The sequence below is a fragment of the Aquarana catesbeiana genome, linkage group LG01, assembly GCF_042186555.1.
Source record: "Aquarana catesbeiana isolate 2022-GZ linkage group LG01, ASM4218655v1, whole genome shotgun sequence".
In the NCBI taxonomy this organism is placed as follows: Eukaryota; Metazoa; Chordata; class Amphibia; order Anura; family Ranidae; genus Aquarana; species Aquarana catesbeiana.
This window is the reverse complement of record NC_133324.1, coordinates 384,459,017-384,475,298: the sequence shown is the minus strand read 5'-3', so window position 1 is coordinate 384,475,298 and position 16,282 is coordinate 384,459,017. Positions and strand designations below refer to the sequence as shown.

The window sequence follows — 16,282 nt, the reverse complement described above, 5'->3', positions numbered from 1 at the left end:
CCTTACCATTGCCATCAGTGCAGCAGCCTCACCATTGCCATCAGTGCAGCAGCCTCACCATTGCCATCAGTGCAGCAGCCTCACCATTGCCATCAGTGCAGCAGCCTCACCATTGCCATCAGTGCAGCAGCCTCACCATTGCCATCAGTGCAGCAGCCTCACCATTGCCATCAGTGCAGCCTGATCGATGCCCATCTGCAGCCTAGATGGGACAGGGAGGGGGCGGGACGAGCGCCGACAGATTACATACAGTGAGAATCTCCTATGATAGACAGAACAGTGGTCCAATGGCGGCCCAGGAGACGGGACTTCCTATTACAGAGGCCGCCAAGTAAACAGGAGATTCTCACTCTATGTAATCTGATGACGCTCGCCCCGCCCCCCTCCCTGTCCCCTCTGAGGCAGCTAAAATTGAAGTATTGGCGTATAACACGCACACGCTATTTGCACCCAATTTTCATGGTGAAAAAGTGAGTGTTATACGCCAATAAATACAGTGTATATATCTATCTATATATATAGATAGATAGATCTATCTATCTATACTGTGTATATATATATATATATATATATATATATATATATACATACATACATATACACACACACACACACACACACACACGAGACTGTCTGTATATATATATACACATATATATTAAATACACTGCAGGTAACTGAATAACCTGCCTGCCAGAAGTAGATTAGAAAAAGTACACCTCTCTCCGTCCACGCCAACAACACACTACACAGGGCTGACGTACAGGTAGCCTTATATAGTGTGGGGCGTGGACTTAGTCCCCCTGAGCCATGATTGGCAAAAGGCACCTTGCCTTTGGCCAATTATGGCTCTCTTAGCTGAGGGTGCTAGGATTGGCCAAAGCATGCAGGTCATGGTGCATGCTTTGGCCAATCATCATACAGCAATGTACTGCGCTCCCGCAGTGCATTATGGGCTGTTACGCGCCGCTCGAATTTGGCGTGAAAGGCCCATAATGTTCGGTTTTCGACGAACGGGCGAACAGCCAATGTTCGAGTCGAATTCATGTTCGACCCAAACAGAAAGCTCATCCCTACTGGAGTGGTGATCCCTTCCCTAAACGAACAGATCCCCGTTCTGACAGGGGAGTAAAGAGGGATCTGCTGTTCCTAGACGATCTCTACTCCCAGTCAATACACTCCCCCCACAGTTAGAAACACCTACCTAAGGAACACTTAACCCCTTGATTGCCCCCTAGTGTTAACCACTTCCCTGCCAGTGACTTTTATACAGTAATCAGTGGGGAGGTCGTGGGGGGGGGGGGTTGAGGAGGGGGAGATGAGGGGGCTATTTGATTTTAAATTTTTGGGGGGGGGGGGATTATTTTATGCAATGTGTATTTTTGCTGTATCTGGATAATATGAATGTGAGATGTGTCTAATGTATTGATGTAAGAAAAATTTTTGTAATAGCGATTACAAAAATTGGTGGGGTATACATGGGCAGGGCAAAAGGGGGTGGAGTCAGGGGTGGAGCCGAGAGGGGGGCGAAAAATTAGGTTTCGCTTAGGGTGTCAAAAATCCTTGCACCAGTCCTGAGCACTGATTAAGGCTGTTTTGAACCTGCTTATTAACTTTAGAAGCAAAGTCAGACTTCTAAAGTCAGAATAGCAAGAGGCCAGAGGCCAAGATAAGATCAACACATAAAACTTAGATTGGGATTCTGGGTCTGCTCGCCATTGGAACGCCATGGACGCTTAAAGACACAGACAAGCTGGAGGTCCATTTGTCCCTGCAGAGGGCTCTATCTGCTTGCGAGTAAGACATTGCCCTTTAGGAGGTCCACCGTTTCCGGTAAGGGCATAGTCTTATCGTTTTTGTATTCACCACCAATTCGGGGACCCTCTCTACACCTCTTTCTTCTCCCTCTCTTTCTGTTTTGGTTGAGGGTAGATAAACTTTGGATGCTTGTTCTTCCTCCATTGGAATTTGCTTGCCCTCATCAAGTGTTTTGATCTATAAATGCACTTTTTTATTTTATCATTTTTTTATGTATTTATGAACTTTATTCACTCTTATTTTTATTGTTATTGGTCACTTTTAATCTGTCACTTTTACTTGTCACTTTTTTTACATCTTCATATGTATTACCTATAATCACCTTTTATGTCACTAATCATTGCATTTTTTGCTGCAAGCGCACTTTACTTTTTTATATTATTAATTGAGGAGTCACAGAGTTCTGATTGGTGCTTAACTTGGTGTGAGCACTTGGGAGCAGAATGCAGATATTGAGGAAGTGTTTTCTAATCTCACAGCATTTGTTACTGGAGAGAGCACTTTTAAGAGCACAGGAATTTTGAAAGAATTCCTTAAATGGACACAGTTTGAAGGACGTTTTATTTATGTCATTCATTTTTCATTATTAAAGCACCAATTATTTTATATTGTCACAAAGTTTTATAATATTCACATTGATCGTTACATGAACTATTAATGAATTAAGATTGTGGGATGTGTTTACTAGGGAAGATATAATATTGGTTTATAATGTAACTGTTAAGCGCAGCAACCATTATTTGATCTAAGAGACTCTACACTGCTGTCCAATCACAGCCGGTCACATGTAAACACGGAGATGCAGGTAATCGGCGCTCCTCGCCTCACACTGACCGAGTGTGAGGAGAGAAGAGCCGATCAGTGGCATCTCCTCACAGGGGGACATCTAGGTATGTAATCAGGGCACTGATTACAATTAAGTGACACCAGTGCCAGCAAAGAGTGCCCACTACTACCAGCAATCAGTGCCAACCAGTGCCCACAAATGCCAGTAATCAGTGCCCACAATTGCCAGCAATCAGTGGCCATTAGTGATGCTAGTCATTGCTGGCTATCACTGCTGCCCATCAATGCCCATAACTGCTGCCCATCAATGCCCCATCAGTGCCGCCCACCAGTGTCCATCAGTGCCGCCTATCGGTGCCGCCTATCTGTGACCACCAGTGCCGCCTATCAGTGCCATCCATCAGTGCCGCCTATCAGTGTCACATATCAGTGCCACCAATCAGTACCCATAAGTGTGGCATATTCGTGCCTCCTCATCAGCGCCCATCAGTGCCGCCTCATCAGCGCATATCAGTGAAGGAGAACAATTACTTATTTACAAAATTTACTGACAGAAACTAAGGAAACCTTTTTTTTTCAAAATTTTCTGTCTTTTTTTTTTTTAGGAAAAAATAAAAACCCCAGGAGTGATTAAATTAAAAAAAGTCACATTGTTACAGTGTAGAATGACCACACAATTGTCATTCAAAGTGTGATAGCGCAGAAAGCTGAAAAATGGCCTGGGCAGGAAGGGGGTGTAAGTGACTTGTATTGAGGTGGTTAAGTTCGTTAGTGTTGTGTTTCAGAGATTCAGATACAGATACAAAAATATTGTGCAAATTTCGATTTGTAACGAAGAGGATCGCACAGGTCTACAGGTGGCCCCCCTTGTTATTTCGGTATTTTACATGAGGAAAGTACACAGCTGTGAAGCCTGCTGCCTGAGACTGTATCATTGTATTACAGCTCCAGTCAGTGAAGCAGTGTATCAGGAAATAAATGGAGTTGTGTGAAGCAGAACACAAGCTTAGGTCTCTCCCAAGCCTGAGGAGGTAGTGACCTGCTAGCAATGAACTGACAAAGCAAAGCAGCTCTCCTCCTCCTCCTCCATGTGACAGTGTTTCCACATGGTGTAGGGGGAAGGCCTGGCTCAGGGCGTACTTCTCATGAGAAGGCAGGGCGGGCCTGGTTGCTAATGTGTATGTGTGAGCCTGAGAGCTGAAAGGACAGCCGGGGGACACCATGGTGTTCGAGTCTATGGTGGTGGATGTCCTGAACCGCTTTCTCGGGGACTATGTGGTGAACCTGGATAGCTCTCAGCTGAAGTTGGGCATATGGGGAGGTGAGTGACGGTTAGGGTTGCCACCTCATCCCTTTAAACCCGAACACATATGAATTACACAGGTTCTGAGGGTAAGACACCAAGTGAGTTTAATTACCACCTTAATCAGCCACACAAACTGTGTAATTAATATGTGTTCTGTTTTAAAGGGATGAGGTGGCAAACCTAGTGACGGTGGTCCTGTGTGGTATAAAGCTATACTGTGTGCTGTATAGTGGGACCTGGGAGTGTATACATCCACATTCTGTTTACTTCAATGCAGACATGACATGACACTGCTTCCTGGTCACCGACACTTCTCTCTGAACAATGTAGCAATATGGTCATTGCTGCACTGTTCAGACATTGTTGCCTTGACCTAATTGAACATTTGTGTACTTTTCCTGTGTATATATTTGAAGCACCAGTCATGCATAGAAATGACATATATAGGAAAAGGATTGTTGCAAGAAATTTAGACTTTTCGAGCAAAAACATGGAGAACTATTAGGCCTCATGCACACTGGACATTTGTTTTCTTCCCGAGGACACCTTGCTCCATGGGAAAAAAGCAGCGTTAAAAACGCACCTAAAGCCACCTTTTGTAAACACGTCTAGGTGCGACCATTCGTTCCATTGGCCCGACTATGGTCATTAGAAACATGCTTAGGCGCGTCAATCATTTTTTATGTTGAAACACTTCTCTCCTGAATGCACTGCCACTGTTTTTGTGTTTTTTTTTTTACCTGCCTCTAAACACCCATGTGTGCACACAGTGGTGTTTAGAGGCAGGGGGAAAAAAAAGATTAAAAGGGTTATAAACCCTCGTTTTTTCACCTTAATGCATCCAATGCATTAAGGTGAAAAAACACCTGGCAGTCACCAGCCGCCGCCTGTGCCACCTTCATCTCTTGCTGTTCCTCTCTCCATGGGGTCCCGGCTCTTGATTGGATAGATTGATAGCAGAGCAGCCATTGGCTCCCGCTGCTGTCAATCAAATCCAATAACTGGGGGGCGGGGCCAAGTCCGGCATTCGTGTCTGTGGACGCAAATGCTGGACTCGGGAGTGTGCCCGCAAGGTAACCCCCTCGGGAGAACGCTTCTCCTAGGGGGTTATCTGATGCGGGGAGGAACCGCTGGGGGACCCCAGAAGAGGATGTTCGGGGCCACTCTGTGCAAAACGAGCTGGTATTTAAAAAAAAAAAAAAAAGGATCCTTTACAATCACTTTAAGGCTGGGTTCACACCTGTGAATTGAATGTGGGGTTTCCTCGCATCCAATTCGCATTACTGGAGATTATGACCGGCTCTCTCTGGAGATGGTTCACATATCTCCGTCGCAGCTGCGGAGCGGCTTGCACAGGAGTGCTGTGCATCTTTGGCTCCGTTTCAGGGCCAAATTCACACAAAAATTCAGCCCTGATTCGTCCCTGAAACGGAGAACAGGGACGCACTGGACCGGCTACACTCCATTCCTTATCCCACCTAGCGGTCTCCAGAGTGGTGCCAGCAGCAGGAAAGAAAAGATCTTCAGGTCAGTGTGAAGCAATACACTGGGCATAATAGTATAGGGCTGCTTTCACATTGATGTGCTGTGGTTTACCTGTATTGTGGGTGCAGTGCAGTGTACCTGCACCTTTCCTGCAGGTTTCCTACGCTTAGCCATAGACTTCTATTATATCCTGCAGGTTTGGTGCTCTTTCAGAAAGTGCACCACACCTGCAGCATATAATAGAAGTCTATGGCAAAGCGCAGCTAACCCAGGAAGGTCGCAGATGCACTGTGCTGCAGGTAAACCGCAGCACATCAGTGTGAAAGCAGCCTTATAGGTGGCTCAGAACAGTAAGAGCTCATTTACATTTGTATTTTGAGGGGTGGTAAAACCCCATAGTTAAGATGTGTTTTTACCACCCCTGTCCCAACCGCACCTCCTTTAGCTACAGTGGTCCGGGGTGTACACGCTGCAGCAGGAGTTATGCACCATGTTATCGTTGGTGGGTGTAGCACCTGCCAAACATGACCCATTCAAGTGAACGGGGCCACTCTGCAAATGCCCTGCAACCTTATGGAGTACAGAAAACAAGGGGTCAAAGCAGCCAGCATTGTGTTGCTTTCCCACCACCTGTTTAAAACCCCTTAGACCTCCACAGAAGCATGCAGTTGTGAGGCGCTTGCAGAATGGTCCCATTTACTTGAATGGGTTGCAATTGGCAGGCAGTAGAACTCGCCAAAAGCAACAGGGGGCTTAATTCCGGGGGGGGGGGGGGGGCGGGTAAATGTGTGACTCAACACAGGGTTTTACCACCCCAGCTTTATTTGTGAATGAGCCCTAAGGGTAGAGGTTTAAATTGGGTGTGAGGAGGAGACACTATCCCCCGTGATCTTTTGACTTCTACCATATTGTTCAGGTAAATCTCCAACTCTTTATTTAAAGTGATTGTAAAGTCTGTTTTTTTTTTAAAGTTAAAAACAGCAAACATATTATACTTGCCTGCTCTGTTGCAGTGGACTTGTACAGAGCAGCCCAGATCCTCCTCTTCTCAGGTCCCTCTTCTGTGCTCCTGGCCTCTCCCTCCTGTTGAGTGCCCCCACAGCAAGCAGCTTGCTATGGGGGCAGCCAAGCGACAGCTTCCGGTGTTCATTCAGACACAGAGCCGTGGCCCCGCCCACTTTCTCTCCTGATTGGCTGACTGACTTTGACAGCAGCGGGAGCCAATGGCACTGCACTGCTGTCTCAGCCAATGAGGAGGGGCATCCTGGGCAGCTGAGACACTCCTACAACATCGCTGAATCTATATAGACCTCAGGTAAGTATTGGGGGGGCTGAGGGAGACTGCTGCACACAGAAGGCTTTTCATCTTAGTGCATAGAATGCATTAAGACGAAAACCTTCTGTCTTTGCAATCACTTTAAGGTTGCCTACCCCTGATCTAAAGTATCTAGTCAGGCAGGCCTTGTATTGTAGAGTATTTGGTAGATCTAAATGAGATTGTGCAATCAGATTGTAACATGTGTGGTGAGCTTTGTACCTACTTTGCTTAAATCATGCATAGCATTTCCTCATTACTCTGTTCTGTATGATATTCTAACTGTGCAATAACCCTCATGTAGTACTCGAATGAACTTAAGGCTGAATGTTTAACACCAGATATGAAAGAAGTTTGGTATTAAAGCGATTGCAAAAATTCCCTAATTTATTTATTTTTTTATAATAAACATGTAATACTTGTTCTGTTCTGTGCAGTGGTTTTGCACAGAGCAGCACCCATCCTCCCCTTCCCCTGCCAGCACTCGTGGCTCCACCTCTTTGGTGACTGCTCTCACAAGGAAGCCACTTCCTATGGGGGTACTTATGTGGGCTCGATCCCAAGCCATGCTGCCTGCTTCTATAGACACAGACAGCGCGGCTCCCTCCTCACAGGATTTGATTGGCTCCTGCTGCTATCAATCTGCCCTGTGAGCAGGGAGAGAGCGGATAAAACTGCTAGAACAGCGCTGGACTGAGAGCAGGCTCAGGTATGTATAAGGGAGGGGGAAGAGGGATCCTTATCAAGGAGGGTTTGATTGTAAAGCTTTAGGCTGGGTTCACACTAGTGCATATTGCATGCAGGTTTTGCCCACATCCAGTTCGGTTGACAGGAGAGTGTGCCCAGCTCTTAATGAAGCCGGTTTACACAGGAGTCCTGTGCGTCTTTGGCTCAGTTTTTAGGTCTGAATTCAGGCAAAAATTCCTGATTCATCCCTGAAACAGAGAACAGGGACATGCCGGACCCCTGCTGTGAGCCACATCTGTATTAAGTGTGAACTCAGCCTTAAATATTTTTTCATAAAAATAATAATCATGTTCTACTTGATAGTTTTGCACAGAGCAGCCCCAATCATCTGGGGACCCCCACTGGTGCTCCTGGCTCCGAGCCCCCCACAGAGTGCCCCCATTGGAAGCCTTTCCCTATGGGGGGCACTTGTGCAGGCTCAGTCCCAAACCAAGCTGTTTGCATCTATTCAGACACACAGCCAGGATCCCACTGCTCTTTCTTTTTGTTATTTAAAAAAAAACTGTTATACTTACCTGCTCTGTGCAATGGTTTTGCACAGAGCAACCCCAATCCTCCTCTTCTGGTGTTCACCGGCTGTGCTCCTGTCTCCTCCACCCTGCTGAGTGCCCCCATAGCAAGACGATACGGGGGGCACTTGTGTGGCCTCGATCTCGAGCCCCACTGTTGACACATACAGTGCAGCTCAGCCCCCCCTCAGCTCCCCTGTTTGATTGACAGCAGCAGCAGCCAATGGTTCCTGCTGCTCTCACTGAGTCCAGTGAGGAGAGAGAGAGAGAGAGAGCAGTGACGCTGCTCTCAGGCACAGTGCTGGATCGAGATGAGGCTCAGGTAAGTATTTAGCGGGGCTGGGGGGAGCTCCTATTTAAAAGATTTTTTTTTTTTTTTTTTTTTTTACCTTCATGCATCAAGGTAAAAAAACCTTTCACCTGTATAACCACATTTATAAGTTGGGTTTATACCAGTGTTTCATCAATGTGGCATGTGTTCACTACACACACACACCACCTGAACAAATGAAAGCTCTACAGTGCTATATCCCTCACTACTATGTAAAGAGTAAACATGATGTACACACGTACTAGACCCTATAGCAAGCGGATTTTAGGTCCATTCATTACCACTTGATGCCCAAGCCACTGCTGACACTTCTCATATACGTGTAAAAATCTGCATGGCTATCTCTGCAGCAGCTGAATCCTGGCTTCTTCTCCTCCCCTGCTGCCCAGGCTCCCCTGTGGGCCCCCCTTATAGGGTTGCCACCTGTCCAGGATTCACCCGGACAGTCCGGGTTTGGAATAATGTGTCCGGGTTTCAGTCTCTTCAAACCTGGACACATTATTCAGACTGGGCTGTGGCTCCCCAAGTAACTGAGATAGGCACACAAAAATCTGTTGCCATCCGGGAGCTGCGGGCTGCTGTCTGGGGGAAAGTTTGGCATCAATGGGGCACTAGGGGGGGGCATTGTGATGTTGGCAAGAGCAGTATGGCCACATCCAATGTTTGCCGCAGCGTGCTGCATTTCCACTATCCTTGGGGCACCCAAAGGTGTATCAGGTCTTTTATAATCCTATAGTGTATACTACAAAAAAAATGCCCTGTGCCACTAAAATGTTCGGGTTTGACGTGAAGAAAAGCTGGAAACCCTACCCCCTTACCCTTCTCTCCTTCCTGCCAGCAGCTGCAAGGACACAATAGGATCCGTCAAGATTAAGAGTAGGGGAAGGGCCCGTGTTCATTCATAACTGAAACATTGGCTGTATGGGACCCCGTGTTAGGTTGTGTCTGTATGGGGCCCTGTGGTTTCTAACAGCAGCCCTGGGTGTGATTACCATTTACATATGTATGGGGACCTACATATGCTTTTGCATCTCCATGTGAGCGCTGGGGCATTTTAATTTTTTTTTTATTTAAAATTATTGTTTGACACTGCCTCTTTAATTTTTTTTAATCAACTTTATTGCTATCACAAGGGATGAACAACATTCCTTGTGATGGCATGGGCAGCGACAGGTCCTCTTTACTGAGAGGTTAGGGATCTATTAGACCCCAGATCTCTCCTCTGCACTCAAAAGCATATAATCAAACTGAGATTGGTTTGATCAGATGCCTTACAAGCTGGTAACAGCTTCTAAACTTTAAACCGAAAAACCAGAAGTGACAAAATCCTTGTTGTTTCCGGTGTTCTATCAGATAGCTGCAGTAAGCCTAGAGTTAGAAGTCGGCAAGCGCACATCTTTATACACCCACCGGAGTCTTGCTTTTCACAGTTATTTTTAACAGTAAACTGATTTCAAAGCCGCATTCAGTGTGAACCTAGACTAAGGGTTGGTCCACACTAGATGTATTGGGGCTATGCTGGCCACTATTTGCAGAGCAGCCCCAATGCACAGACAAGGCAAAATGCCTCGTTTCCAATTATGTCAGTTTATACCACGGAGCAGGTACGTATAAATTCTTGTTTATTTTAGAACCACATTCATCCTTGCATTGTGGGAAAGGGGGGGGGGGGGCACTGCAATAGTAGTGTGTTTTTTTTTTTTTGTTTTTTTTTTGTCATATTCCTGAAGTTCAGCTTGAAAGCCTAACTTTGTTTGGGCTAAGCTAGCTGATGCTACATACAGTTTATACAGTGCTGACAGCAATCACATTTCTTAGTAATGGAAATAGTTTGTGTGGGCCAAGCTGGCCCAGATGAACTATTTAAAGTGAAATGAAATCAGGAGTCCAACTGTAAAGCCAAATCAAACTCTCTTAATTTATTACACTAAGCCTAGGTTCACATTGGTCCGATTTGGCATGCGAGGCCAAACCGGTGGCTATTTCCGGCAATAGCACTGTCCGAATTGGTGCGACGGCAACTTTGCAGCGCCGCACCGAATCCCAAAAGTAGTTCCTGTATTACTTTTGGTGACTTCGGGTGCGATTTTTCAATAGACATCTGTGCAGGAACCTGCACAGATGTCTGTCAAATTGCCCCCCGAAGTCGGACTGCATTTCTGGGTTGAAATCATGCGAGTTCAGCTGAACTCGCATGGTTTCTAACCTGCAGTCAGTGTGAACCTCACACTGCAGCTGAAAGAAGCAGCTCCTACAGGCTTTTGAGCTTTTTTGAGCTCTCATTTTTTTCTGCCTGGAAACTCCCCTCCATGTTAGCTAATATGTCCATGCACACTCATACCTCCCAACATTTTGAGATGGGAATGAGGGACACCTACTAGCAAATGTATGTAGGCATAGGACATGCCCCCTGCCACCCCCCCCCCACCCCCTGCCTTAAAGGAGAATTAACCAAGAAAAAAGGTAATTAAATCTACAAGGGCTTTTTTTTATTTTTTTACTACTATTCTTTTATATTGGCTTTTCAGATTTACAAATGCAGGCATTTAGAATTTGGATGAAAGGTTTAGCACTGGGATACATGTTCTGAAAGATAAAAAGTGCATTTTATATACAACTATATAGATCAGATGAAAATGAGGGACAAATGAGGAGGAAAGAGGGACAGAGGGACATTGCTCCAAATCAGTGACAGTCCGGAGATATGCACACTATGGCTTTTTTAGGAGTTTACAGGCATATGCTCTTACAGGCAGAACCCCCCCCCGCAGAAAAAGATACCTAAAAGCGTGAAAAAGCTCAAACACACAAAAAATAGGAAAAATTAGCTGAGGGGAGTGTTTGTGAAAAAGAAAAATGCTCATGCTCAAAAAAGCTCAAAGAAGCTCAATAAAAATGTGCAAAAAAGTACAAGCTTCTTAAAGCTGAAATAAAAGCTCCTAAGGCTTTATGTACACTTGAACTACTTTGACCGCTGGCTGCGAGAAAACGCAAATCGCTGCAAAATATGCTGCAATTTTTTTTTTTTATTCCTATTCTGAAAGCAATTCTTCCGTAAACAGGAGAGGGCAGTTAGGAGAGGGTGATCCTCCCCTAACCGCAGCAGCTCCTAAATTCCTATGTGTACATGGACACACAGGCTTTTATGGAGTTGAATTTAGGAGCTGTGGCAAAAATATGCCAAAAGCTGCTAAACTCAAGTTTAGGAGCTGCTAGTGTACATGGAGCTTAATGCGGTCAGACTGCATAAACAGTAATAAAAATGGCCTTTTTTAAAAAATCTAAGTGTTGAAGCAAGGATTAAAAAAGCCTGTTCTAACAGCACTGGGACAGCCCCGCACTCAAGAAACAGCCCTGCTGTCCACCATGCTCTCTGAACATTACCTAATAGGCAGTGCTACTCAGGGAGCAAGAGTGAGCTTCAGTGCACTGTCTTTTGTGGTGCAAGCGAGGCACAGATACAGTCTGATGCCAGCTGCCTGTCAAAATCAATAAATCTGAAATAGGTGGTGGCTGTGCGTAAATGGACACTGTTCTGAGCTTTACTTGTGTTTAGAGTCATATGCGTTGAGGCATTGCTCCCAACTGTCCCTGATTTTGAGGGACTGTCCCTGATTTGGAGCAATGTCCCTCTGTCCTACTTTCCTCCTCATTTGTCCCTCATTTTGGTCTGATCCATATACAGTGGGGCAAAAAAGTATTTAGTCAGCCACCAATTGTGCAAGTTCTCCCACTTAAAAAGAGGAGAGAGGCAGGGGCGTAACTAGAAATAGCAGGGCCCCATAGCAAAATGTTGTATGGGCCCCCCCTGCAAACAGCCCCCCCCCCCCCCCCCCACAGCTGCCCTAGTGTCAATGCAGCATGACCTGTGCCACATACAGTGTGACCTGTGCCCAATGCAGCATGACCTGTGCCCAATACAGCATGACCTGTGCCCCATACAGCGTGACCTGTGCCCAATACAGCCTGGTCTGCCTGTGCCCCATACAGCCCCACCTATGCAGAGAAAGAGGCAAGCCACCTGGATCAGCAGAGATCGGGATTGCCCGCTGTAATAGCTTTCATTTGAATTTCCTGTCTTCCCGGGGCTCATCGTCACATAGCCCCACCTCTTGGCCCGACGCCTTTGATGACGTCACATGTCCCGCATTGGATCGGCGTTCTGTCTATCAAAGGCACCGGGCCAAAAGGTGGAGCTATGTGACGTGAGCCCCGGGAACACTGGAAGTTCTAATGAAAGCTCTTACATCGGGCAATTCAGCTCTTTGCTGATACGGACAGCTCGCCTGTCAGAGAGGTTACCTGGTTGGGCATCATTGCGTGCCGGGGAGCGTTGGTGCGCGCATTCCTGTGGGTGCTCTGGCGCCTGCCTCTATGGGCACTGGTGTTAGCATTCCGGCTGGCCGTGGGGCCCGGGCGTGCGCGTTTGCGTTAGCGCGCGTCCGCCTATGGGCACTGTTATGCGTTTGCCTGGTGGTGCTGGTGGGCGCACCGCTGTTCGGGGGCGCGCTCAGGCGCGTGCGCGGGCGCCTGGGCGTAATGGCGCGCACACGGGCGCGGCGTTTGGCGCCAATCGGCCTATTTAGGCCTTCCTCCCCCTCTGATCGGTGCTGCCTGATCAACAGCTCTGTGCCTAGTTCCTGTTGCCTGTTCCTTGTTCCTGTGTTCCAGTTTTCCGATCTGTTGATGACCCGGCTTGCCCTTGGACTCTCCTGACTTCCGCCTGCATTCGACCCCGGCTTGTTTTACCCCGCTTCTGCCTGCTCTTCCTGCACCTCTGCTGCCTGTTTGTTGCCGAACCCTGCCTGTGTATTGACCTGTCCTGCTCAGCACCTGTTGCCTGTGCCTTGTTTACCATATGCTGTTTGGAGACTTCTAGCTTCTGGAATCCGGACTCCTGCACAGGCTCTCATACCACTCCGTACTCATGTGCTTCCTGTCTGCTCTACCAGGGGCCGCGAGTCGGGTACGTAAGGGAGCCTACCCTCTGCCCAAGCGGACTCACCGGTCTGGTAAGTGAGAGACCTGACATCGCCTCTTCTTTTCCTCTCTCTTCCCCTGGCTGGGAGACTGTGCCGGTGGTGCTCTTATCCTCACTGGGCCCCACTCGGCTGCGGGCCCCATAGCGCCCGCATGGGTCGCTATGGTGGTAGTTATGCCCCTGGAGAGAGGCCTGTAATTGTGATTCAGATCTTGCGTGGAGCCCCAGATCGAGGAAGATTATCAGTGGTCTTCCATTTTCTAATTAATGCTCTCACAGTTGATTTCTTCACACCAAGCTGCTTGCCTATTGCAGATTCAATCTTCCCAGCCTGGTGCAGGTCTACAATTTTGTTTCTGGTGTCCTTTGACAGCTCTTTGGTCTTCACCATAGTGGAGTGTGACTGTTTGAGGTTGTGGACAGGTGTCTTTTATACTGATAACAAGTTCAAACAGGTGCCATTAATACAGGTAATGAGTGGAGGACAGAGGAGCCTCTTAAAGAAGAAGATACAGGTCTGTGAGAGCCAGAAATCTTGCTTATTTGTAGGTGACCAAATACTTATTTTCCACCATAATTTACAAATAAATTCTTTCAAAAATCAGACAATGTGATTGTCTGGATTTGTTTCCACATTTTGTCTCTCATAGTTGAGGTATACCTATGATGACAATTACAGGCCTCTCTCATCTTTTTAAGTGGGAGAACTTGCACAATTGGTGGCTGACTAAATACTTTTTTGCCCCACTGTAGATGTATATAAAATGCACTTTTTATCTTTCAAAAAGTGTTTTCCAGCACTAAACCTTTCATCTGATTTCTAAATTGCTGCATATGTAAATTCCAAAAGCCAATATAAAGGAATAGTAGTGTTAAAAAAGCACTTGTGGGTTTAACCAATTTTGTTTCTTTTTGTACAATTCTCCTTTTAAAGAGGAATTAAACCCTGATGGGTTTTACTTCCTCTTTGTTTCCCTGCAAAGGTAAATCATAATAGGCTACAATGCATCGCACATACCTCCCAACCGTCCCGGATTCCGCGGGACCTTCCCGCGATTTGAGGTAAGTCCCGGGGTCCCGCGGAACTGGGCTGAAGTCCCGGAGCCAGTGGCTCCGTGCCCCCCCCAATTAAAAGAAAGGGAGCAGTCTGGAATGCAGGGGACATTGACGGACTGAGCCACTGTAGCACTGGCTCCGGCTCCGCCTCCACCTGTCCTGACTCTACTCCTTGTCACTGGTTGCTATAGCCGCCTGGCGTATAGCAACCAGTGACGTCACGGCTGTGACTCCCTCACTGTCCAGCATCGAAAGCAGAGAAGGATTTAACTTCCTCCTCCGCGCCTTAATCAGCTGCCCTTTGAGTTGAGTCCCGCCGCCGCCCCCCTCTCATGGTCCCGCTGGTCTGGTGGCGGTGGGGTGCAGTGCAGCGAGCGATATCCAGCGCTGTGGAAACTTCAAACGTTGGGCGGCCCCGGTGAGCAGCATGAGGCTCAGCCACGGAGGCTGGCTAAAAACAGGGAGTGGGAGAAGACCTCATCGCAGCATCCCCCAGCACCGAGTCCCAGAGCCTGCCTGCACTCCTCCAATGTCTGCTCCCAGCTGTCATCAGCAAGAAGACAGGCTGACCAAGAGCCCAGAGGACGAGGATGGGCGGGAGGTAGGTGCATTACAGACACACCTACCCACAGACAGGGGGGCACAACAGGGACTGCAGGGAGGGCTAGGGGGTCTCACCCACCTCCCTCTCTCTCACCCACCCCCTATCTCCCACCCCTATCTCTCTCATCGAACCCCCTATCTCTCACCCACCTCCCGCTCTCTCACGAACCCCCTCTCTCTCACCCACCCCCCTCTCTCTCACACACCACTATCTCTCTCACCGAACCCCTATATTTCACCCCCCTCTCTCTCTCTCACCCCCCTCTCTCTCTCTCTCACCCCCCTCTCTCTCTCTCTCACCCCCTCTCTCTCTCACCCCCCCTCTCTCTCTCTCACCCCCCCTCTCTCTCTCTCACCCCCCTCTCTCTCACCCCCTTCTCTCTCACCCACCCCCTTCTCTCTCACCCAACCCCCTACCTCTCACTCACCCCCCTCTCTCACACTCATCTCCTCTCTCTCACCACCCTCATCTTTCTCACTCACCCACCCCATCTCTCTCACTCACCCCCATCTCTCTCATTCACCCCCTCTCTCGCCCACCCTCCTCTCTTTCACTCCCTCTCTCTCACCCACCCCCCTCTCTTTCACCCACCCCCCTCTCTCTCACCCACCCCCCTCTCTCTCTCACCCACCCCTCTCTCTCTCACCCACCCCTCTCTCTCTCTCTCACCCACCCCTCTCTCTCTCTCTCTCTCTCTCTCTCTCTCTCTCTCTCTCACCCACCCCTCTCTCTCTCTCTCTCTCTCACCCACCCCTCTCTCTCTCTCTCTCTCTCTCTCACCGAACCCCCTATCTCTCACACACCACCCACCCCCTCTCTCACTCACCACCCCCACCCCCATCTCTCTCACTCACCCCCACCCCCATCTCTCTCACTCACCCCCACCCCCATCTCTCTCACTCACCCACCCCCATCTCTCTCACTCACCCACCCCCATCTCTCTCACTCACCCACCCCCATCTCTCTCACTCACCCACCCCCATCTCTCTCTCACACCGCCCTCTCTCACCCACCCTCCTCTCACCCACCCCCCCTCTCACCATTCCCTCTCTCCCCCCTCTCTCTCACACCTCCTCTTCCACCCCATTCTCACACCCCTCTCCCACTCCTCCCCTCTCTTGCATGCAGGCAGGGGGAACCAACCACTGACTAACAGGTGACAGAAAGTACCAGAAAAACTCTGCCTCTGAACCCCTCTCCCCAGCACTGCCACTCATCCACCCCCAACACTGCAACTGATCCCATCCTCCTAATGAAGGACTATGGGTCCCAGCATGAACCCGTGATATATAAGGGAGATACACCCTTAGATCTCACGGGTTCATACTGGGACTTGTAGCCCTT

General features: G+C 48.2%; 1 protein-coding gene across 1 annotated transcript in view; it reads left to right on the top strand.

The window, feature by feature from the left end:
* Nucleotides 1-3,719: 3,719 nt before the first annotated feature.
* The window catches only part of VPS13A (vacuolar protein sorting 13 homolog A), a 370,607-nt gene continuing 358,044 nt past the window's right edge, over nucleotides 3,720-16,282 (top strand). Inside the window, exon 1 of the mRNA XM_073633920.1 lies at nucleotides 3,720-3,925. Within this exon, the coding sequence (XP_073490021.1) occupies nucleotides 3,826-3,925 (100 nt within the window). The 5' untranslated portion in view covers nucleotides 3,720-3,825. The remainder of the gene's footprint in view (nucleotides 3,926-16,282) is intronic.